The 24667-nt window shown below is 41.6% G+C and overlaps 2 protein-coding genes across 2 annotated transcripts; both read right to left on the reverse strand.

Moving 5' to 3' along the window:
* Positions 1–521: 521 nt before the first annotated feature.
* LOC117456038 (ras-specific guanine nucleotide-releasing factor RalGPS1-like) lies at positions 522–9610 on the reverse strand. The gene is made up of 9 exons (XM_034095751.2): positions 9573–9610; positions 8332–8483; positions 8066–8114; positions 7900–7980; positions 5637–5742; positions 5138–5230; positions 4779–4884; positions 4589–4680; positions 522–3279 (listed from the first exon to the last, which is right to left on the reverse strand). The coding sequence occupies exons 2-9, from the start codon at positions 8480–8482 to the stop codon at positions 3250–3252; spliced, it is 708 nt and encodes a 235-aa protein (XP_033951642.1). The 5' UTR covers position 8483; positions 9573–9610; the 3' UTR covers positions 522–3249.
* Positions 9569–18864, reverse strand: LOC117456502 (ras-specific guanine nucleotide-releasing factor RalGPS1-like). Its single transcript, XM_071205073.1, has 6 exons — positions 18704–18864; positions 17211–17236; positions 16581–16718; positions 13794–13887; positions 13618–13685; positions 9569–9699 (listed from the first exon to the last, which is right to left on the reverse strand). The coding sequence occupies exons 1-6, from the start codon at positions 18862–18864 to the stop codon at positions 9569–9571; spliced, it is 618 nt and encodes a 205-aa protein (XP_071061174.1).
* Positions 18865–24667: the final 5803 nt, after the last annotated feature.

Consider the following 24667-nt stretch of genomic DNA (forward strand, 5'->3'; position numbering starts at 1 on the left):
AAGTACTCAGATCTTGCACTTGAGTGAAAGTAGAAGTACTCAGATCTTGTGCTTGAGTAAAAGTAGAAGTACTCAGATCTTGCACTTGAGTAAAAGTAGAAGTACTCAGATCTTGCACTTGAGTAAAAGTAGAAGTACTCAGATCTTGTACTTGAGTAAAAGTAGAAGTACTCAGATCTTGTACTGGAGTAAAAGTAGAAGTACTCAGATCTTGTACTGGAGTAAAAGTAGAAGTACTCAGATCTTGTACTTGAGTAGAAGTACTCAGATCTTGTGCTTGAGTAAAAGTAGAAGTACCAGAGTGTAGGAATACTCTGTTACAGTAAAAGTCCTGCAATCAAAATGTTACTCAAGTCAAAGTAGAAAAGTATTATCATCAAAATATAGTTAAAGTATCAAAACTACCACTCACTGGGACCTAAAAACGTAGTATACGTGACACAGTTTATACTGGACGGATAAAATCATTTGAATTTCACTTCAGAGTCTTAAGATATTAAACAAGCATGCTACAACCCCAACATGTTCAACTGTTTCTTTAATTATACATATTTACTGAAGTGGTAGTCTTCAAATAGCGTGTGAAATAAAAAACGTTGAATAAAGTGTACATCAACAGCAAAGTGACATGACGGCAACATGTTTGTTTACACTCATCGTAAAAGTAATGCAGTAATATCCATCAATGCAGTACACCTTGTTCAGCTCGTCTGCAATAATAAAATGGTACAATACTTAATAAAAACCAAAACACAGGCTCAGTAATTCACAGGTGATGTGTAGAGCAGGGGTGTCAAACTCAAGGCCCGGGGGCCACATCCGGCCCGCGACTTCATTTTATGTGGCCCCGCAAGAGCTTGCAAAGAATGTAATACGTTTATTATACGATTAAATGTCGCTTTACAGAATCAGGTTGCCCATAAACTACATGTCCCACAATGCATCTCGTTTTGTGACATGGCACTGAAGAGACTTGCAATTATTTGCTTTCAGACGTAGTTAATTACTAAGTCATTATCCTATCCGATAATAATCCAATTCAGAGGCAATAATGTAATATAACACATTATTTTATATATATTATATATTTATATAGTTACAACCGGCCCTTTGAGTGCAACCATAATGCTGATGTGGCCCGCGATGAAATTGAGTTTGACACCCCTGGTGTAGAGTGTGCACATTTTATGGTCTATTTTACTGGATGAAAATGAAATTCTACTTTCACAATAAGAAGAAATGCGCTGTGGTTTAAAAAGGACCACATGGTGTGTTTTCTCAACCATCGGTTTCCATGGTTATTTTTTAAATTAATTAGCAAAGACTTTTTCGGGTTATGCAATTCCATTTTTTCTGCAATTTATACCCTTCATACACACTCCGATAAATCAAAATAGGCGAGTTTCAGCTGCTGATGGATTTCCTACAGAAACGAATGGAAATTAGCTGTTCTATAAATGATTAGACTTGTATTGAATGGGCTTAATCACAGCTGTGGTCCTCTTCATATTACACACAGCCTTCACGACTGAATCACACAACATTTGGACTAGTTGAAGAAATGTTAAAAGTAGTCCACATTTTTTTTTTAAGTCAAGGACATGAATGAAAAACATCAAAATTATGAAATTCTTTACGACATGATTACACTTGACAAGTATTGTAATTGTTTCTCAATCTTCTTTTTGCAATATTTTAAATAAATGACTGACAGTTACAACAGGGAAACAAATATGGCATTAGTTAATTAGTTCTTCTCCATTGAAATGTTTCTACTCTTAGAAGGACCATTCGGGTTTATCACAACTGGGATCTTAGCTGATAGATTGGAAACAAACCAACATATGAATCAGATTATCTTGAACCCTTTGTTTCCCGATGCATCCTTAAAGGGTGTTCATCTTAAAGAGGCCCTATTTCTAGTTTCATATTGGTATGTAGTGTCTCTACTGTGACGTGTCTCCTTGCTTTAATGTTTAAAAAGCTCTTTATTTCTCTCATACTGCCTGTACCTCTTTTCACCCTCCGTCTGAAATCAGGGCCCAGTCTGCTCTGATTGGTTAGCTGGCCGGCTCTGTTGTGATTGGTCAACCGCTTAGATATATCCCGCCCCTTCGCCTTTCACGTACAATGTGTTGGAGCGTTACAAAAGGATGTCTCTCTCTCTCTCTCTCTCTCTCTCTCTCTCTCTCTCTCTCTCTCTCTCTCTCTCTCTCTCTCTCTCTCTCTCTCTCTCTCTCTCTCTCTCTCTCTCTCTCTCATAACCAAGTCCAAACGTCTTCAAAACAATCCAAGTTGTGATAAACAATTACCCTTAAACAAAAATGCAATGCTGCTTCTGACGCAGGTTATTTACCAACGTCTTCCCTCATTCCTTCATTTTGAAGTTAGATTGGCGAATCGAATATAATGTTTCCCTTTTATGGCCAACTGTCAAAAAATAAACTCTTTTACAAATAAACACAGTATTTACACCCACCCAAAGTGTTGTACTTCATTGCTTGGAAACAGCTGGCTCCTCTGATTGGCTACTGATTGTAATGATCACCTGGTGTTGAGATTTGTTCTGTAGAAAATGTGGCTCGTTGCTACTTGTAAACCTTGTTGAGCAGGCGGACTACCAGCTGAGGTAGCGAGGGGGGGGGGGGTGAGTGACCTTCAGGCTCTAAAAGCCCTCTTCATGCTTCCCTAGTGTTTACGTACGACTACTAATTCTACAATTTAGGAACATGTTCAGTCCGTAAGTCACAGGGCCGAAGGCGACGAAGACTCCTCCTCTGCTCTTCCACCGTGATAATAAAACCGTCGCATTTTCCGTCGGTTCGTTTCCTACTCTTTTTCCCGGTATGATGAAATGCAGAAATAGATTCACAAATGTAACCACTCGATTAAAAGTGGTAAGGGGTTTCTGTGTTAAACCCCGAGCTCCATGGAGAGGCTGTTTAACACTGGTCTGCTCCTCGTCCGCCCCAAACAGAAACCCAACATGGGCCAAAAAACATACGCCGTTCACATGTTTTAAGCAGCTTAACAAAGTCCTCCATTAACTCAAGTTGTCCACAGTTCACATTTAATTTAGTCCTGGTAAAGAAAGAAAGCAGGTGTTGGCGTACACAGTCACGTATCCAGCTTCTTCATCACTTCTTCATCATCACTTCTTCATCTCTCCACTGGGGTCCCTGTTTGAGTCTCTGCTTCCCAAACCCCATGAGTTTGGCACATTAACGTCCCGCTGGTTGGAGTCTGCTCTCATTCAAACGACATGAGGTTTGCTGGTATCTGTGGAAAGAAGAGCATTACATATTTAATATATATTTTAAGAAATTGGAAAAAAACAAAATGTGTACATAATTGTATTTCCTTGTCCTGATGATTCAACACAAAGCAACATACAATAAGTGCCATTAACCAGACTACCTCGGGACAGCGAGAGTGCTGCAGATATATTAGCGTCAAATAAGCCAAACCTTTTAAGTGCTACGACCAGAAACTAAAAAAATAACTAAAATCCATTAGTAATGCAGTCATGGAGGCATGGGATTCTAAGGAATTGGACAGTTAGGCTGGGGGGGAAATGCATCCAAAGTTTAACAAATAACTCAAATATTTGTAGGCTTTTACTTTTCGATTTGATATTTTTTTCCCATTTGCAACAAAATATTAATGTCAGGCTATATCATGACCATATAAGGCTCTGTTGGCAAACCTGTTAGCAAACCTGTATATATATACACCGTACTTTTCGGACTATAAAGCGCACCTGCATATAAGCCGCAGCAGCTAAATTGTCCGTCTGTCTTGCTCTCGTTCTGTCTCTCGGTTCCACTTTTACTTTGGCGCGCTACCTGTCTCGCTCTTTTCCGGCCTCCAGCTTTTCCTGCTGGAGCCCGCCCTTAGAGGTGGCGGGCGCGGACCGGTCCTAGAGCCCGTAGAGTTAAAGGTGGTTAATTTTACCTGTAAAATCCATAGATTTAGGAGGTTCCCTAGTGGCCGTAAACTGTACACAAAAAATGGGGGGAAAAGTCGCGGCTTATAGTCCGAAAAGTACGGTATGTATATATATATATATATATATATATATATTCAGCAGATACAGAGCAACCTCAGCTTCCATAATGAGTCATGTGTCTGGTGAACATATGAAGTAAAGTTATTTTGTTATTTAACGGTGAACAGGAACAAGAATATTGCTGAGAGAGTAAAAGAGGATGACTGACACCTTTACATTTCTGGGCGTACCCTGGACCTTTTCTTAAAGGCAAGACATTGCTGAAGAAGGATGAAGTAATTTGCCGTCTGCACTGCAACTTTGATATGATGAATATATAAAATACTATTAAACAATGGACTACAAACTTTGTAAATGCCTATAACATGTAACCCACTACATACATCATTGCCCATATCAATATATCAATATATATATATATATATATATATATATATATCAAGATATCATATCTTGTAATTAATGTCTTTAAATGTCAAGAATAATAACAATAACACCTCAGTTTGTTTATTTAAAGTGAGAAATAAATGTAATAGTGGAAGATCTGCGAGTGTGTGTGTGTGTGTGTGTGTAACCTACCTGAGGTCTGCTGCTCCGACACGCCTCCTCCAGGTTCTTGTGCCAGATGATGGCTGAGAACCTGGATCCTGTCTGGAACTTGTAAACATTTCCTGTGAAGAGACACAAGTTGTGATTCTCTGATGAACACAGGAAGGAGCTGGCGCTGTATGGGGGGGGGGGGGGGGGGGGGGGGAGGGAGGGAGCTGACCTTTGTCAGGGTCGTTCAGCTGGAAGATGTTGGGTCTGGCCGGGTTGTCTGGCAGCACCACCATCCACCCCGTCACACACACCTTCTTACAGGGGCTGGACTTATACTGGGGCAAAGACATGAGCACGGGAGTCAGAACTACACACACTGTATCTGCATGAATACAGAGGGCTGAACGGAACCGATATGAAATGATAAAGTCAAATAGAATAGAATAGAAATAGTGCAATAAGAGTCTATATACAAGTGACACATCGTTTGTACTGTAAGTTGCAAACAGGTAATTGCTATGGATGTCCTAGTTCAGGTGTTTAACAGTCTTAAGTCTAAAGGACTGAAAGGCATGAAAGCAAACCCACATGTTTTCTCTCAGAGGCCCTCAGAGCTTTGGCCCCAAAGAAAGTCAGAGTTGATCCAGACAGAGTGATCCAGAATCTGGTCCACGAAGACAACTGCGACAAAACAAAAACACGTGATTCTGAAAACATCTCACTCACTTTTTTCATAAAATGCATTTAGTTGATTTGTTTATAGTGTCGTGGACAGCCGCCATGGACCAACTGTCACACACAACAGGAAATGGGGCCGCTTCCAGAAGATAAGAGACGCCTTTTTAAAATCACAATACATCAACAGCATTAGTTACAGAACAATACAATGCAAACATACATGTCACACAACAGAAACTACATCCATGATCACAACATGTCACACACATGTCCAACACAGACTGGTGTGTGCAGGTGTAGTTCTCAGTGAACCATGTTTTGGCGTGAGCTGTAAAGGCGGTATTCTTTGTTCACATACTCAACCGTGTTCGAGAGAAGTATCTTGAATCTCAGTGAAATCTAAATGTACCTTGGGTTTGCGCCCCTCCTTCAGAAGGGTCTTCCTCCTCAGCGGCCCTTCAACTGTCACGTTGTCCTCCTCGCTGCAGCCGTGGCAGGAGTTGGCAGCGGAGGAGCTGACGTTGTTGGAGAGAGGAGAAGAGATGCAAACACAATACGACATAAGGCAAGGCAAGTTTATTTATATAGCACTTTTCAACACAAGGCAATTCAAAGCGCTTTACAAAAAATGAAAGACATTAAGCATTAAAAAAGAAAAGCTAATAAAATAAACATTAAAAGGAAAAATACATGGATAAAAGTTACAGTGCAGTTTAAGATATGAATAGTTCAATTAAAAGCAGCGACAAAAAGAAAAGCCTTATGCGCCATAAGGACGATGTTACTTTAGCATCAAATGTTTTACGATAGAAGGATCCAGGAAGTCTTGTTACTAGGGATGTAACGATACCAAAAACTCACGGAACGATAATATTGTGATAAAAAGTCCACGGTACGATATTTATCGCGATATTGAAAATAAAGGAAACAATTTATTTTATTTTTTTTTACTTGAATTTTTTTTCTTTATTAAATAATACATCTAATTTGTACAGCATTTTAGTAGGATAGTAGTATTTTAAAGTGTCAACAATATAATAATCAGACCCTGCAATAGAATAAATCAAGTTTCACTTTAGTTTTTCACTATGTTGGACAGGTCTCTCTTGAAAAAGAGATCTGGTTAAATAAAGGTTTAAAAAAATTATTTTTAAAAAAACTTTTTTTAAATCGCGGTAGATTTTGTCAGTCTTACGACGGTATTGAGACATTTATTTACCGCGATATATTTGATATATCGTTACATCCCTACTTGTTACAGATAGCCATGGAACAAAAAGTAGGAGCATGTATGGTTCAAATGATATTATTATTTATATATCCTTAGTACATATAGCCAATCTAAAACATCCGCATTGACTCTAGTCGAGTTACATAAATATACTCACAACTAATATAGGACTAAAAACAACATGCAGAGGGCGCTACATTTCATTATGGGCCACATACAGACAAGTGCATCTTCAATAAGGCATGATAACAATAAGCAATTGGCATTAAGTACAAATGTATGTATTGCTAAAAACTAGCATCACATTTCTGATATGCTTTAAAACGTGATTTTTTTAACATTTCTATCAGGTTTTATCTGCTTTAGATTTGTTTTTATTTGTTACTAGTTTACTCATGTACGCGTAGCTCGTAAGTGGAATCTACAGCTCAGTCAGTAGAGTCAAAAATGACGGATGCGGTAAGTAAAACACATGAGTCTAACTCTTATCGCTAGGGATGGGTATCGTTAAGGTTTTAACGGTACTACTACTTTTATCGATACCGCTGATCGGTCCAGTCTTTTATCGGTTCTTTTGGAGAACAAAAAAAGGTAAACTAACTAAACAAATTGTGAACAAAACTAACATTGCTTTTTATTTAAATTAAATAAATAATATTTCACATCAAAAGAAACAACAATGTTTTAGATTAGATAATCTGATGACAGAACTGTAAACAGAATAGCTGAAACTTTAACAAACTAAATAACTCAGTTACCTCTAATCATAACCCATGTTTGTATAATGTAGTTAGCTCCGTGTGTTGCTGCTAGCATACAGAACACCTGACGTGGAAACGTTACTCGTGGACGGGGCTACAGAGCTACTAGAAAGACAGTGGAACCCGGTGCATTCCTCCGTCTGGATGTGGAGCACTTTTGCTAAATGTTTAGACACATTGCTCGTGTTACCGCCCTTACATGCTAAACTCTTATTGCACTTTTGGTAACGAGCATTTTCCACATCGAGACGGGTAAAGTTTAACCACCTCGGAGCGCGTTCTCTCCGCCATCTCCTCCGTGTGTGTGTGTGTGTGTGTAGCAGCTGCGTGTGTGTAAACTGCCCCGCCCCCTCCAAGCAGGCGGGGAGAGAGAGATCTCTCGCCTGGATTGGAAAGACCGAAAATACTAAAACTAGACGCATCATAGACGCATCTTGCAGTCTTTTTGCGTATTAGAAACAGAGTTGGCGACACTAAAACTGCAATATAAAGTTTGTGTAGCAATAATATACATGACATATATTTTTTACATGTCTCCAGTACCGATAAAAAGACCGTCGGAGCTTAGCGGTACCACTGTCTTTCATAATTCAGCCCCGGTAGTATCATAATTGAATACCGGGGCTCGGGACCCATCCCTACTTATCGCCCCATGAAGGCGAAGTCTCCCTCTCACTGACCTGTAAACGTAGCTGCGGCTCCGGGGGGAGTTTCGGAGAGGGACCCTCCAGTTGGGGCCCAGTGTGGCGTACATGCGGCCCCTGTTTGACACATGGTCCGAGAGTATTAGCAGAGCTCCTCAGTGTACTATATATGTGTAGGTTATATGTGATGTGTTGCTCTCACCTCTCCATCCCAGGAGACAGCTCCTCCCCAAAAGAGCTTTCACTGCTGCCTGTTATTAAAAAAACAAACACGAAAAGTTTATTCTTTAGGTCTCATGTTTGTGAGAAAAAAAGAATAAAGCACAGAGGGTTAAAGTTATTCATGCAGCATAAAGACACACACACTAACACACACTCACGTATAGACAACATACATGTTTTTCTTCCTCCACAGCTGTATGTGGGATGCACATAGTAACCACAGTGATGATGGCACAGTGTACGTACCCATGGACAGGCCGTTGGACACAGAGTTGCTGTACGGGTCGTTCCTGGCCGGGCTGTTGGACTCTAGGAAGCTGTCGTCCAGCAGGTGGCGGGCTTTCTCGATGGGAAACGTGGCGCTCCGGCTCTCTGACATGCCGTACTGACACATCATACTACACACACACACACACACACACACACACACACACACACACACACACACACACACACACACACACACACACACACACACACACACACACACACACACACACACACACACACACACACACACACACACACACACACACACACGCACACACACACACACACACACACACACACACACACACACACACACACATGTTGAGAGCTTCTTGTTCTCCTTTCACTTTTCATATTTTATTAAATTAGATCAGACTCCACTTTAGTGTTGTTGCACAGATTACTATGACAACGAAATGCAGCTGTGAGAGAAGCATTCAAATGTGCAGTCTATATGCATAATGTAATACGACCTCAGAGCACAGTAGGTATAACCACTCCAGTATAAATACTGAATACACTATAGAGGCAGGGGAAATACTTTTAGTCTAAAACATCTTGTACTCCTCCTGGTATTAAAGTGTATACAACATTGTAGACATTGTTGGATAGGTTTAGTTACAGGGGTCTCAAACTCAAGGCCCGGGGGCCAAATCCGGCCCGCGGCTTCGTTTTATGTGGCCCCGCAAGAGCCTGCAAAGAATATAATACGTTTACTATACGGTTACATGCCGCTTTACGGAAGCAGGTTGCCCATAAACTACATGTCCCACAATGCATCTCGTTGTGTGACATGCGCACTGAAGAGACTTGCAATTATTTGCCCTGGACTATCCGATAATAATCCAATTCAGAGGCAATAATGTAATATAATATTTGATATATATATTATATAGTTACAACCGGCCCTTTGAGTGCAACCTTTATGCAAATTTGGCACGCGATGAAATTGAGTTTGACACCCCTGGTTTAGTATATAATGTAGTTTTCATGCCCCCTTTTAATTTGTTCTTTTTTTTTTTTTTGTAGTTCTGAGTTGGGAAGTAACTGTTTCTAAGCACAACATGTTTAAATGTACGTTTGATAAAAAAAAATTACAAGCATACAGAGATGATGAGGAAGACGCAGTCGTGCTCATGTTCTTCACACACTTCCTAACTGAGAGTGTGCGGGTCAGACTTTAACATAAGGTGAGATAGATCCTGAATACAACTCACTTGTTCCCCAGACTATGGCTCTTCCTGTGGTGAGAGGGCGGGGGGGTGGGCATCCGAAGCCCCACAGAGGTGTCAGGGCAGGTGGGCCGCCGGCTGTACCTCATGGAGGCCGACACCTCAGACAGACCTGGAACACACAAACAATCACACTGACTTACTGCGTGTGTGTGTGTGTGTGTGTGTGTGTGTGTGTGTGTGTGTGTGTGTGTGTGTGTGTGTGTGTGTGTGTGTGTGTGTGTGTGTGTGTGTGTACGTAATCATGTTGATGTTGCGAATGAAGGGCCCGTGATGCAGGAAATAAGTGACATTTGTCATATATCATATCAAGGTCTTTTTAAAGTACCATGAACCTCATGTCGACTAGGAAGTGCTCCGAAAAGCTCCGACCCGTACACACACACACACACACACACACACACCACACACACACACACACACACACACACACACACACACACACACACACACACACACACACACACACACACACACACACACACACACAGCTGCATGTGATTGTGTCTGCTGGCTGGCTTCGTGGGGAAACTGATAATGTGGTAAGGAATGTTCTTTGTTTAGAACCTTTCCCACAAACAAGAGGAAAAAGTTTACAATTTGGAAATCACGGAACATATGTGGTAAAGTCGAGTTACAGGAACCCGCTATAATGAGTTCCCCTGCCTCACAACGCCTTAATCACTCCACGATTAGCTCGTTAAGACACACGCTAGTTCATGGTGGCTAAAGCTAGCATTCTGCACGCTCAGCAGAAGAGTTCTGAATACCTAGTAAAACGTTTCAAATTGGAAATCTAAACGGGACATGTCCCTGTTACTGGAACCAGGATACCCAGAGGTGGGAAGTAACAAAGTACCCTTACTCAATTACTGTACAATTTTGAGGTACTTGTACTTAACGTACTTCCATTAAGTGCTACTTTATACTTCTACTCCACTACATTTAAAAAGAGAAACAATATAATAACAGCATATCTAAAAATGCACCTCTTTAAGTCACAAAAGAGTCCAATTGTTTACATATTTTACTTTGTTTATCTACAACAGTAAAATGCTACCTGATGTCACATATATAAATATAATTATATACATTCTTCTGCACAATAATTACTTTTACATCTGTATACCTGAAGCACATTGTGTTAATAGGTTATTGTGTCATGTCACGTTTCTACGTCTAGGTGTGTTTCCGTTCTCCTCGTCATGTTTCCTCCCTGTGTCTCGTCTGGTCTCTTTCCCCCGTGTTTTCGTGTCTGTCGTCAGTTTGAGTTTCCCTGGTGTGTCTAATTTCCTGATTGTTTTCACCTGTCACTCCGTGTGTGTCCCCTGTGCTCATCAGTGTCAGCCCGCCCCTGATTGTTCATTTCATTTCAAACCTTTATTTATACAGATAAATCCCATTGAGATCATTGATCTCTTTTCCAAGGGAGACCTGTTCAAGTAGTTCCACATGAAACATAAAAACATAAACAGAACAACAAAAGGACATCATCCAGCATCATTTACATAATTATCCACATGAACAGGTACCAACAGCTTCCGGTTGAGTAGCATCCAACCGAGCTTTAAAAACATTTAGTGGCACCAGATTGTTCAGTTTCCATTTAATTTGCAGACTGTTCCAAGACAGAGGAGCTGCATCTAAAAGCTGTCTTCCCTAAGACAGTCCTAGCAGTTGGCGCATTTAATAAAACCACAGCATTCGATCTCAGGCAATAGCCACTTACAATTCTCCGTGAGATCAGGGAGCAGATATAAGATGGAAGTTTCCCTAGCATGGCTTTGTATATAAAATGTACCAGTGACTGAGCCTCCGTACAGCTAGTGAAAGCAAACCTGCCCTTGCATACAGGGTACAGTGATGGGTTAATGCTTTACAGTTTGTCACACATCTCAGTGCGCTGTGATACGCAGCATCTAACTTGACCAGGCAATGGGCAGGTGCATTCATATAGACCAGATCCCCATAGTCCAGCACAGGTCAAAGGTCACAGAGCCTTTTCCTGGCCTCAAGCGAGAAACAGGAAGAAAGAACCCTAGCCTAACCCTCAGCTTTTTAAGCAGGTTAGTGACCTGAAGTTTAAAAGAGAGACAATCATCAAGCCAGATACCAAGGTATTTGTAACAGGCAACAACTTCAATTTTATTCCTTGCGTAGTTACAATATCTAAAACAGGCTCTGGTGTCTTCTTTGCTTTAGAAAAGAGCGTTACCTTGGTTTTATCCACATTTAAAAGAAGCTTTAGCTCAGAGAGCTGAGTCTGAATAGTGTTAAAAACAGCCTGTAATTTAACACCAGCCTCCTGAATGGAGGGACCTGCAGAGCACATCACGGTATCGTCCGCATACAAATGTAAAGTAGCTTTTTGTTCCCACCTGTGTCTAGTTACCCTGTGTCTAAATTCCCCTGTCTCCCAGTGTCAGTGTCAGTCCGTCTGGTCTATGCTCCTGGTACTCATGAAAGGGTTTTGATTCCTCCCTGCGTGAGCGCCTTCATTTTTTGTTCTCTGATTTGTCATCTCGACTAGAGTTTTGGTGGTTACCTTTTTGTTCATTTTTGCCAGTCATGGAAAAATAAAGTACCGTACTTCTCGGACTATAAGCCGCGACTTTCCCCCCCATTCTTTTGGTACAGCTAACGGCCACTAGGGGACCTCCTAAATCTATGGATTTTACAGGTAAAATTAACCACCTTTAACTCTATGGGCTCTAGGACCGGTCCGCGCCCGCCACCTCTAAGCGGCGGGCTCCAGCAGGAAAAGCTGGAGGCCGGAAAAGAGTGAGACAGGTAGCGCGCCAAAGTAAAAGTGGAACCGAGAGACAGAACGAGAGCAAGACAGACGGACAATTTAGCTGCTGCGGCTTATATGCAGGTGCGCTTTATAGTCCGAAAAGTACGGTATCTTACAATACTTTACCTCCGTCTCCCTGTCTGCAATTGGGTCCAACATCCTAAGTGCCTGAGATCGTAACAAATAGTACTTTTACTTAGGTAAGTAAGTATTTTGAATGCATGACGTTCACTGTAATGAAGTATTTTGACACTAATGTATTGGTACTTTTAAGTAAAGCATTTGAATACTTCTTCCACCTCTACTGATTTCTCCCGTATTTAACCATTTTGACAACTGTTATTACAGAGGGAACCTCCGTAAACACTTCTGTAGCATCCGAAAGTCTCATCAAAATGTCCCATATAAAATCCATGATGGCTTCTAACCCACCCAACAAACATCGGTCCATATTTACACCTTACGCACTCATCCAAACCAGCCTACCCTCTTCAATAACTATTTTAATAAACCGGACTCTTGGACAGTCTTCAAGTACCGTACTTTTCGGACTATAAGCCGCGACTTTTTCCCCCTTTTTTTTTGTACAGCTAACAGCCACTAGGGAACCTCCTAAATCTATGGATTTCACAGGTAAAATTAACCACCTTTAACTCTATGGGCTCTAGGACCGGTCCGCGCCCGCCACCTCTAAGCGGCGGGAAAAGAGTGAGGCAGGTAGCGCGCCAAAATAAAAGTGGAACCGAGAGACAGAACGAGAGCAAGCCAGACGGACAATTTAGCTGCTGCGGCTTATATGCAGGTGCGCTTTATAGTCCGAAAAGTACGGTAGTTAAGATCTACAGTTCCTCATTGCTAGAAAGCTCCAAACTGGGCACTGGGCGTCACCTCCACCCAGCTGACATTATGACATTATGAAATATTGCTGCAGTGAGACTGGGTTGGGTGCAGTGATCGTTTTCTCTACTCACATGTTGGTTAAACGTGGAGGCAATTTAAGAGACAGAGATCCACCCAGTGCCCTTTTCCTCTTGTCTTTGTCTGTTTTGTTGCTTTGAGCTTTTGTTACTCGTTTTAACGACATGTATTTTACCTGACGTTTGTGTAAACTGCCTGCTTCTGAAGTTGCGTTCGAGTCCATTCTGTCTGCTCTGCTGTGACAGTTAAACTAATAGTATTAATAAAAACAAAATAGGTGATTCCAATAAACAAGTTTGTAATCGGTGTGTGTCTCACCTGCCAGGTCTTCTTTGGAGGAAGCGATGCGAGGGGAACTGTTGCCAGGTTCAATCTTTAGAGACAGCCTGCAACGCAAAGGCTTTCGTCAGTTTGATTACAGTCAGGAAAGGATGCAGGATGAAGTCGAGGTCGACCGAGTTTTTAGGGGAAGTCTTGGTTATTTCGGAGCTTACTTGAAGTTGTCATCCTCTACAAACTTCTGGAGTTCCTCGATGTAGCGAACTGACAGCAGATACTTCTGGACATGAGGCAGAGTCACCAAGTAATCTGAAGGAACAAGGGATAGGAGATGAAACACTCAATCTAGTGACGATAGACACACAACATTTACAACTAGAAGTGGAATATAGTGAATACAAGGATGAAGGAAGGAAGGAAGTGAAATATAGACAGTATTATGGAACGTGTCTGGATTAAGATGTCTACGAATACACTTATGATTTGTCATGCAGTTGTTGGTGCTTTTGAACTGTGTATTTTAACCGGATAAGCGATTTATCGGACGTCTTGAAACAACCTGAGGAAACTTTAGCTTGTGTTCCCTATGGCCTGTGTTAACCGGGGACACTCAAATCTTTAACAAGAAACTGCTTTATTCTGTGTTTTTAAGCTTTAATAAGTAAGTGTGCTTGTTTTAGAGAGTAGGAGACCTCTGCTGATAACTTGGCTTCTGGTAAAACGATGCTGAACGATGGCATGTTGAGTAATCAGAAGAAAAGCTGAAGACCCTTGAACTCGCAGTGGCTCCAAAGCTGCTGACTCAGTGCTTTTACCAGCTGTTTTCATCAGGCCCGTTTGTCTCGGACAGAAGAAGAACCCATGCAAATATATCATTTTAATATGTTTGCTATACAGCAGGGGTGTCAAACTCAATTTCCTCGTGGGCCACATCAGCATTATGGTTGCACTCAAAGGGCCGGTTGTAACTATATAAATACATAATATATATGAAATAATGTGTTATATTATATTATTGCCTCGGCATTGGATTATTATTGGATAGGGTAATAACTTCATAATTAACTACGTCGGAAAGCAGAAGTCGAGGGAAAACAATTGAAAGTCTCTTTCATGTCACAACATGAGATGCATTGTGGGACATGTAGTTTATGGGCAACGTGCTTCTGTAAAATAAGATAAGCTAACCTTTATTAATCCCCGTGGGGAAATGCAGTAGTTTAACAGCAACAGGGTGAGATTGAAAAACAGGACAGCACAGATTCATAAAATTAAGGATAAATCAAAGATAAATAAATAACTATAAAATAAGAAATTAATTTAAATGAACATATGTAGATATACTGTAAAGTAGTATGTAACCGTATAATAAACGTATTATAATATTCTTTGCAATCTCTTGCGGGCCACATAAAATGAAGTCGCGGGCCGGATTTGGCCCCCGGGCCTTGAGTTTGACACCCCTGCTATACAGGAAAAGGAACCTGCATGTGTTTCATTCAAACTGGCCTGACTGCAGGAAATGGTGTGTTCAGTCAAAAAGCCTATTTTAACCACAAGCATGCTCATTTATTCCAAAGTATGAGACGGTTCATCACATCCTGCTATCATGTGACGATGGGCACCTTGTAGTTCTGAGGATGAACACCTGAGGAAGTTCCTGCTGCCGAAGGACGACGTTGAAGACGACATGATGTTTCAATAGTATGTGCAAAACGCTGCATTGAATAACTGGCAGTAGACAAGTTTTGGTTCTGTGGCAGCTTGATTATTGTTTGGTTTTACGGTCGAGTGCTGCTGAAACAGATTTAAACAAACTACAAGTAGCACAACATAAGGCAGCACGATGTGCACTGCAGAGCTCCTGCAGAACCAGAGTGCTGAAATGGTTAACTGTCAGACAGAGGTCAACTTCTATTTTATTAAATGTTGTCAGAGATATTACAGTGACTCACTCACCAGATGTATTATCACAAAGGTTTATAGCGCAATATGCACAACATAACTATCAAACACGACATACAATGGAAGGAAGGTTTGTATTATCTAAATCTAAATCAAAGATGGGACAGAAAACAGGACAGAGCCGTGGTCAGCTGGAACTCTTCACCGGTTCACATCATTCAGGAACATTCTCAAGTACATTTCAAAAGGTTGCTAAAAAGATATTTAAGTATTATAAAGTACATTTGAACTGTGGCTATGTATGCATATATTATTATGTACACTTATTTGTATTTTCTTCCACACAGCGGCGTGCGTTGAAAGCTTCACCATTCACTTTGAATGAGGTCACTTTTTGCCGAACTGCATTGTGGGAAGCGGAGCTTTGCTGGCGTGGCTCGCTGCAAAAGTTGAGCAATGTTCAACTTTTGAAGCCTCGGCAGAAGCGTCAGCCAATCGAATCATATGCCGGTACACAGCGGCGTGCGTTGAAGCTTGCCGGCGGGCGTGTCTGAAACTCGACCAACAACCAATCAGATGAATCTCCCTCCCTGGACACACAAGCAGCGGTTTGATTGGCTAGAGCTTCCGCCGAAGCTTCAAAAGTTGAACATTGCTCAACTTTCGTTGCGAGCAACGCAAGCAAATCTACGCTTCGCTCCCACAATGCAGTTCGGCGAAACGTGACGTCTCCCCATTCAAAGTGAATGGGCAGAAGCGCTGAAGCTTCAACGCACGCCGCTGTGTGGACGGGCCGTTAGGATAAGATAATTGATGACCATTTTAGTTTTCACTTCATACAGCACTGTACATTGCATGAAATTATGAGCTGTTTTGTTTTGTTTTAATTTTGTTGTATGTTTATGTATGTTTTGAGTGTGTGAGGAGCCCAGGAAGAATAGCCAATGCTAGTGCTAGTGCTAATGGGGATCCTAATAAAGAACACGATCACATGGGACAGAAGTTGTTGTGATCCTAACTTGCAGACTTCCAGTATCTTAATAGTAATGTGTTGTATTCCCATCACACTATGGTCTCGAGTGTAATCAGATTGTTACCATAGCTGCAGGACACCTGCAGGTCGGAGATGACCCTCAGGAGGTTGTTCATCTTATTGGTCCGCTGCTCCGTCTCGATGATGCTGTCTGACGCAGGATAGGCTGAGTCGATGTAGATCATGTCCAACAGGTAGATCCCTGCAGGAGACAAGACGCCACATCCTGACTCCAGCTTTGCTTTGACAAAGTGTTCACTTCTGCAATGAAGTTCTGCAGACGAGAGCAATGAATCAAATGTACACACACCCATTCCTTTTAACGACAGAACATCTGGATTTGGGCGACGTTACGCACACACCGATACACGTTGTTATTGTTACACACTGGGGCTCAAACAAGCAACAGCAGATCAGTAAAGCATGAATAAACGGAGCAAGCTTGTAAGTCATACAGGTGGTACATGTATAATACTGTGTAATACATATACTTTTTTTGTGCCTTTACAAAAGATAATTCACGCTGAAGGTCTGATTTCTTGATTCCAGAACAGGAGGAGAAACCACACAAACACATCAAATGTATCGTGTTGTAAAACCGACCTGGAAAACATCACTTTCGTCTCTCACTTTCCTATAATTTGTCTTAATTACTGTGTTTAAACAGTTACTAAATACCAGACAGGAAACTCACTCTGAGCCTCACCGGGGCGAACCACACTTTTTGAATAAATAAACACAGAATATGAAGTTACACACCAAATGGTTTTGTAAAATCTCCAAGATATTACCGTTAAAAACCACAGCACAGGAATACAACTATGATTTCAGATGTTTGCATAGATTAACTCATTCTGTACGAGGTGGTCGGACATCGTTTACAGTACATGTTTCCTTTGGCAGTCAAATTATAAATCAGACCTGGTTTTCCAAGGATACTTTAGGTTAGCTGGACTCCAGTCCAGAGGGAGCTGTTCATACATCAGAAGCTGTTTAGTAACTGGCAGGCAACATATGTTTAGCAGTGATCTAACAATTAACAGCTTGCTGGCTAACAGCTTTCCAAAACATGGATGAATCCTATTTCTCATGTTCAAGCGAGACAAAAGGCTTCACAGACTCTCTCGCCCACACATTATTCTGAGTTCGAACACTACACCATCTTGGTTTCCGCCTGGTCCCATGTGTTGAAATGGCTGCAGGGCTAATTAAGCATCGCAGTGTAACTTTAGCTGCCATTATCACAGAGGCTCCAGACCTACAGCGGTTACTTCCAGTGACTGCTTACAGAGACAATGAAGGAAAGATGTCTATTGAAGAAGGATTCATTTCTATGAATGGGATGTTGTGGTTGTGTGATCGCTTACTCGTTTTTGAATTCATGTTTTTGTAGTTGTGTGTGAGTTTTGTGAGAAGTCCTAAGCTCTGCGCCCGACAGTACAGTAACCCCACCCCTTGGATGAAGTGAAATGTGAGCTTGTTTTATATTTCATTCCGTTTAAACTTTATTACAGACACATCCTGACTGACTGTTTGATGCATCATTTGTAGCTGAAGTTTCAATGGTAGTAGACTATTCCACTTGAGAGGAGGGTTGCAAAATTCCGGGAATTTTCAAAGATGGAAACTTTCCACGGGAATTTATGCGAATAAACTGGGAATTTTCTAAATTGAAGGTTGGCCTCTTCATGGGGAACTTAAAATGTACCGTACTTTCGGACTATAAGCCGCGACTTTTTCCCCCATTTTCTTTGTACAGCTAACGGCCACTAGGGAACCTCCTAAATCTAGGATTTCACAGGTAAAATTAACCACCTTTAACTCTACGGGCTCTAGGACTGGTCCGCGCCCGCTACCTTTAAGCGGCGGGCTCCAGCAGGAAAAGCTGGAGGCCGGAAAAAGAGTGAGACAGGTTAGCGCGCCAAAGTAAAAGTGGAACGAGAGACAGAACGAGAGCAAGACAGACGGACAATTTTAGCTGCTGCGGCTTATATGCAGGTGCGCTTTATAGTCCCGGAAAGTACGGTAGTTGGGGAAAGTAATATTTTAGCATAATCTTGACTAAAACAAACAGATGCCATTTCAAGTACACTTGAATATCCATGCCATAGCACGCTGCTTACGGTATGGCTATTGAGACCACACAAAGGTGAGAGTGGAAAAAACTGGTTGGCATTCGGGGCAAACCTAAGGCTCTCTGAGCCGGACACAGAGCCATCCTCAACAAGGCTGGACAGTGACACTGAAGAGGAAGAGGAAGAGTTGGATGTTGATGAGGCCCAGGAAGAGCCCGTTGACTGAAAGGCTTTAGCCAAAAAGCAGAGGATCGCTTGAAGGAAGATTTGCATGTTTAATGGGACTTCTTGGAGGGAGAAGGGCTCTTTTCATTTAACATTTTGAATTGGATTTTTGGATGGGGGGTGCATTTTTGATCATTGTTTAATGAGTGGGGTTGGGGGGGAATGAGTAATATTTAACTATTTAATTCGTCCCTTCAATGAAACAAATAATTGTTCAATAAAATATTAAAACTTGTTCTGTTCTACGTTAAAAAAGAATCTGTTGAAATGTCATGTTTTTTTTGTTTCAAAATTCCCCAGCTTAACTTCCCATGGAAACTTCTCCGCCCCTTTGCAACCCTACTTGAGAGCCAGGCTCATTCTGATGCAGTTTTATCAGATAATAATCTGACACTTATCCAAAGCGACTGACTGAGTGCAATAAACCATAAGGACATCAAGAGAAGTGCTGACATTCACTTCAAACAAGCAAGACCATTGCAATTGCTGGTGCATAAGTTGAACTCTTAAGTCTTAAGCCATTCAAATGTGTAATGGCCAAGGTACAAGCTATAAGATACTCAATAAATAATCAATAGATTCAGTTTGTTTCTCTGTGGGAATCTCCACTGTGTGCGTTCAGTTTGATAAGTAGAGAGCAGATGTAGAAGCCCTACAGACCCATATCTCCCAAACAGGGAATACGCTATTGCAATTGTAAATCATGTTTGGGACAAAACACCAAGCATCTGTCACCAAGGCATGATGCTAAATTGTTGTAAGAATGTACAGTGGGAGCACAAGTTAGAAAGGCCTCTCCTGGCTTATGGAAACTAGGAAACACACACCTCAGGGCTCCAAGACTTTACTGTGCACAAGGCTGAGGTTAATTTAACTGAACATTCAACAGGAGGTAAGAGATGTAGGAATCCTAAGTGGGCAGTATGTATTGGCTCCAGATCACTGAGCTTCTCTGGTGAAATACCCATTACCCTCAGTTCTTCCATTAGGGCAGTGTGTGTCTCATGTGGTGGTAACCATGCACTGGAGAATATTATTACAAATATCCACTCATGCATCGTTATGATTTAAGTGGAGGACTGGCAGAGTTTAAATCTACACAAGTACCAACTAAATGTTAATCAATATCAGCTGTAGTTGGTGGTGGGCCACACATGTAGAATGAACTAAGTAAAAAAGGTGTCTGTTTATAATTACTTTAAAGGTGTCTGTTTATAATGACTTTAAAGGGGACCTATTATGCAAAATGCACTTTTGTATGTCTTTTATACATGAATATGAATATGTGTCCCCGGGTGTGTCAGGGAACTCACCAAGTGTCAGAAAACACAACCCCCTCTCTTTCCTCCATACCTAAATCTCTAAAAACGGGGCTTGCAATGGATCTGATACAGACTGATACAGATTTGAAATTGCTCTGACGTCAGAAACGGGGTGCTCCGCCTATGGCCAACTCTCCACCTATCAGGGGAATGAGAGGTTGCGTGGCATGGTAACCGCATGGTAACCGCATGGTAACATGACGCTCGTGCCTCGCCCCCTCCTTTGCAGGGGGGCGTGGTCAGCTGCAGCTCATTTGCCACAGAATCAGCCCTTGTGAAGACAGGGCTGGAATAGAGCAAATAGAGCGAAATGAGGCATGGCTAAAATGCATGATCTGTTTGGTATTTTCAAAAAAAAACTTCACATACATGTTTTATATAGGTATGGCCCTACAATATAGTATTCAAATATAGCATGATAGGTCCATTTTAAGTTAGGCTGGAGGGCTGGATTACCAACACGTCAATATGGTACCCAATGTTGAAGCCCTGTGTTGTGAATGGGCCTTTTGTCAAGGCCTAGTTTAAAAACAAGACACTTCACCTGAACTTGCTCCTGTGGGTATTGTCCACAGTGACCATTGCATGTATAACAAATACATGTATGTGTAATGTGTATCTGTAAAGCGCTTTCTTTGAGCACTGGAAAAGTGCTATAATAAATGCAAGGAATTATTATTATTAATTATTAAAAACGTAATTACTGTTTTTTAATATCCCTTTCCTCTGCGCAGCCCACTTTTCTCAAATATCACGTTTGGTTGAATGGTACCAATGATGTATTGGGCAACTTTAATCAAGCCTTTCCGTCCTGGGCTGAGCATTATTCATGCCAGTTTTAAAGGTTTCCAGTCAGGATGAATTCCATTGAGATAAACAAGATTTTTCTTTTATAAGAACTTGGCAAGGATATTCACTTTACTAAGTTTCCTTAAGAACCACAACACAACACACCACACAAAACACACACACACACACACACACAAACACACACACAACACACACAAACACCAACACACAGCTGCCATGCGGTCTGAGGGGACTGGCTTCGTGGGGAAACTGATAATGTGGTAAGGAATGTTTCTTTGTTTTAGAACCTTTCCCACAAACAAGAGGAAAAAGTTTACAATTTGGAAATCACGGAACATATGTGTGGTAAAGTCGAGTTACAGGAACCCGCTATAATGAGTTCCCCTGCCTCACAACGCCTTAATCACTCCACGATTAGCTCGTTAAGACACACGCTAGTTCATGGTGGCTAAGCTAGCATTCTGCACGCTCAGCAGAAGAGTTCTGAATACCTAGTAAAACGTTTCAAATTGGAAATCTAAACGGGACAGTCCCTGTTACTGGAACCAGGATACCCAGAGGTGGGAAGTAACAAAGTACCCTTACTCAATTACTGTACAATTTTGAGGTATTGTACTTAACGTACTTCCATAAGTGCTACTTTATACTTCTACTCCACTACATTTAAAAAGAGAAACAATATAATAACAGCATATCTAAAAATGCACCTCTTTAAGTCACAAAAGAGTCCAATTGTTTACATATTTTACTTTGTTATCTACAACAGTAAAATGTACCTGATGTCACATATAAATATAATTATATACATTCTTCTGCACAATAATTATTTACATCTGTATACCTGAAGCACATTGTGTTAATAGGTTATGTGTCATGTCACGTTTCTACGTCTAGGTGTGTTTCCGTTCTCCTCGTCATGTTTCCCCTGTGTCTCGTCTGGTCTCTTTCCCCCGTGTTTCGTGTCTGTCGTCAGTTTGAGTTTCCCTGGTGTGTCTAATTTCCTGATTGTTTTCACCTGTCACTCCGTGTGTGTCCCCTGTGCTCATCAGTGTCAGCCCGCCCCTGATTGTTCATTTCATTTCAAACCTTTATTTATACAGATAAATCCCATTGAGATCATTGATCTCTTTTCCAAGGGAGACCTGTTCAAGTAGTTCCACATGAAACATAAAAACATAAACAGAACAACAAAAGGACATCATCCAGCATCATTTACATAATTATCCACATGAACAGGTACCAACAGCTTCCGGTTGAGTAGCATCCAACCGAGCTTTAAAAACATTTAGTGGCACCAGATTGTTCAGTTTCCATTTAATTTGCAGACTGTTCCAAGACAGAGGAGCTGCATCTAAAAGCTGTCTTCCCTAAGACAGTCCTAGCAGTTGGCGCATTTAATAAAACCACAGCATTCGATCTCAGGCAATAGCCACTTACAATTCTCCGTGAGATCAGGGAGCAGATATAAGATGGAAGTTTCCCTAGCATGGCTTTGTATATAAAATGTACCAGTGACTGAGCCTCCGTACAGCTAGTGAAAGCAAACCTGCCCTTGCATACAGGGTACAGTGATGGGTTAATGCTTTACAGTTTGTCACACATCTCAGTGCGCTGTGATACGCAGCATCTAACTTGACCAGGCAATGGGCAGGTGCATTCATATAGACCAGATCCCCATAGTCCAGCACAGGTCAAAGGTCACAGAGCCTTTTCCTGGCCTCAAGCGAGAAACAGGAAGAAAGAACCCTAGCCTAACCCTCAGCTTTTTAAGCAGGTTAGTGACCTGAAGTTTAAAAGAGAGACAATCATCAAGCCAGATACCAAGGTATTTGTAACAGGCAACAACTTCAATTTTATTCCTTGCGTAGTTACAATATCTAAAACAGGCTCTGGTGTCTCTTTGCTTTAGAAAAGAGCGTTACCTTGGTTTTATCCACATTTAAAAGAAGCTTTAGCTCAGAGAGCTGAGTCTGAATAGTGTTAAAAACAGCCTGTAATTTAACACCAGCCTCCTGAATGGAGGGACCTGCAGAGCACATCACGGTATCGTCCGCATACAAATGTAAAGTAGCTTTTTGTTCCCACCTGTGTCTAGTTACCCTGTGTCTAAATTCCCCTGTCTCCCAGTGTCAGTGTCAGTCCGTCTGGTCTATGCTCCTGGTACTCATGAAAGGGTTTTGATTCCTCCCTGCGTGAGCGCCTTCATTTTTTGTTCTCTGATTTGTCATCTCGACTAGAGTTTTGGTGGTTACCTTTTTGTTCATTTTTGCCAGTCATGGAAAAATAAAGTACCGTACTTCTCGGACTATAAGCCGCGACTTTCCCCCCCATTCTTTTGGTACAGCTAACGGCCACTAGGGGACCTCCTAAATCTATGGATTTTACAGGTAAAATTAACCACCTTTAACTCTATGGGCTCTAGGACCGGTCCGCGCCCGCCACCTCTAAGCGGCGGGCTCCAGCAGGAAAAGCTGGAGGCCGGAAAAGAGTGAGACAGGTAGCGCGCCAAAGTAAAAGTGGAACCGAGAGAGACAGAACGAGAGCAAGACAGACGGACAATTTAGCTGCTGCGGGCTTATATGCAGGTGCGCTTTATAGTCCGAAAAGTACGGTATCTTACAATACTTTACCTCCGTCTCCCTGTCTGCAATTGGGTCCAACATCCTAAGTGCCTGAGATCGTAACAAATAGTACTTTTACTTAGGTAAGTAAGTATTTTGAATGCATGACGTTCACTGTAATGAAGTATTTTGACACTAATGTATTGGTACTTTTAAGTAAAGCATTTGAATACTTCTTCCACCTCTACTGATTTCTCCCGTATTTAACCATTTTGACAACTGTTATTACAGAGGGAACCTCCGTAAACACTTCTGTAGCATCCGAAAGTCTCATCAAAATGTCCCATATAAAATCCATGATGGCTTCTAACCCACCCAACAAACATCGGTCCATATTTACACCTTACGCACTCATCCAAACCAGCCTACCCTCTTCAATAACTATTTTAATAAACCGGACTCTTGGACAGTCTTCAAGTACCGTACTTTTCGGACTATAAGCCGCGACTTTTTCCCCCTTTTTTTTTGTACAGCTAACAGCCACTAGGGAACCTCCTAAATCTATGGATTTCACAGGTAAAATTAACCACCTTTAACTCTATGGGCTCTAGGACCGGTCCGCGCCCGCCACCTCTAAGCGGGGGAAAAGAGTGAGGCAGGTAGCGCGCCAAAATAAAAGTGGAACCGAGAGACAGAACGAGAGCAAGCCAGACGGACAATTTAGCTGCTGCGGCTTATATGCAGGTGCGCTTTATAGTCCGAAAAGTACGGTAGTTAAGATCTACAGTTCCTCATTGCTAGAAAGCTCCAAACTGGGCATGGCGTCACCTCCACCCAGCTGACATTATGACATTATGAAATATTGCTGCAGTGAGACTGGGTTGGGTGCAGTGATCGTTTCTCTACTCACATGTTGGTTAAACGTGGAGGCAATTTAAGAGACAGAGATCCACCCAGTGCCCTTTTCTCTGTCTTTGTCTGTTTTGTTGCTTTGAGCTTTTGTTACTCGTTTTAACGACATGTATTTTACCTGACGTTTGTGTAAACTGCCTGCTTCTGAATTGCGTTCGAGTCCATTCTGTCTGCTCTGCTGTGACAGTTAAACTAATAGTATTAATAAAAACAAAATAGGTGATTCCAATAAACAAGTTTGTAATC

Source organism: Pseudochaenichthys georgianus, chromosome 12 (genome assembly GCF_902827115.2).
Source record: "Pseudochaenichthys georgianus chromosome 12, fPseGeo1.2, whole genome shotgun sequence".
Taxonomy (NCBI): domain Eukaryota; kingdom Metazoa; phylum Chordata; class Actinopteri; order Perciformes; family Channichthyidae; genus Pseudochaenichthys; species Pseudochaenichthys georgianus.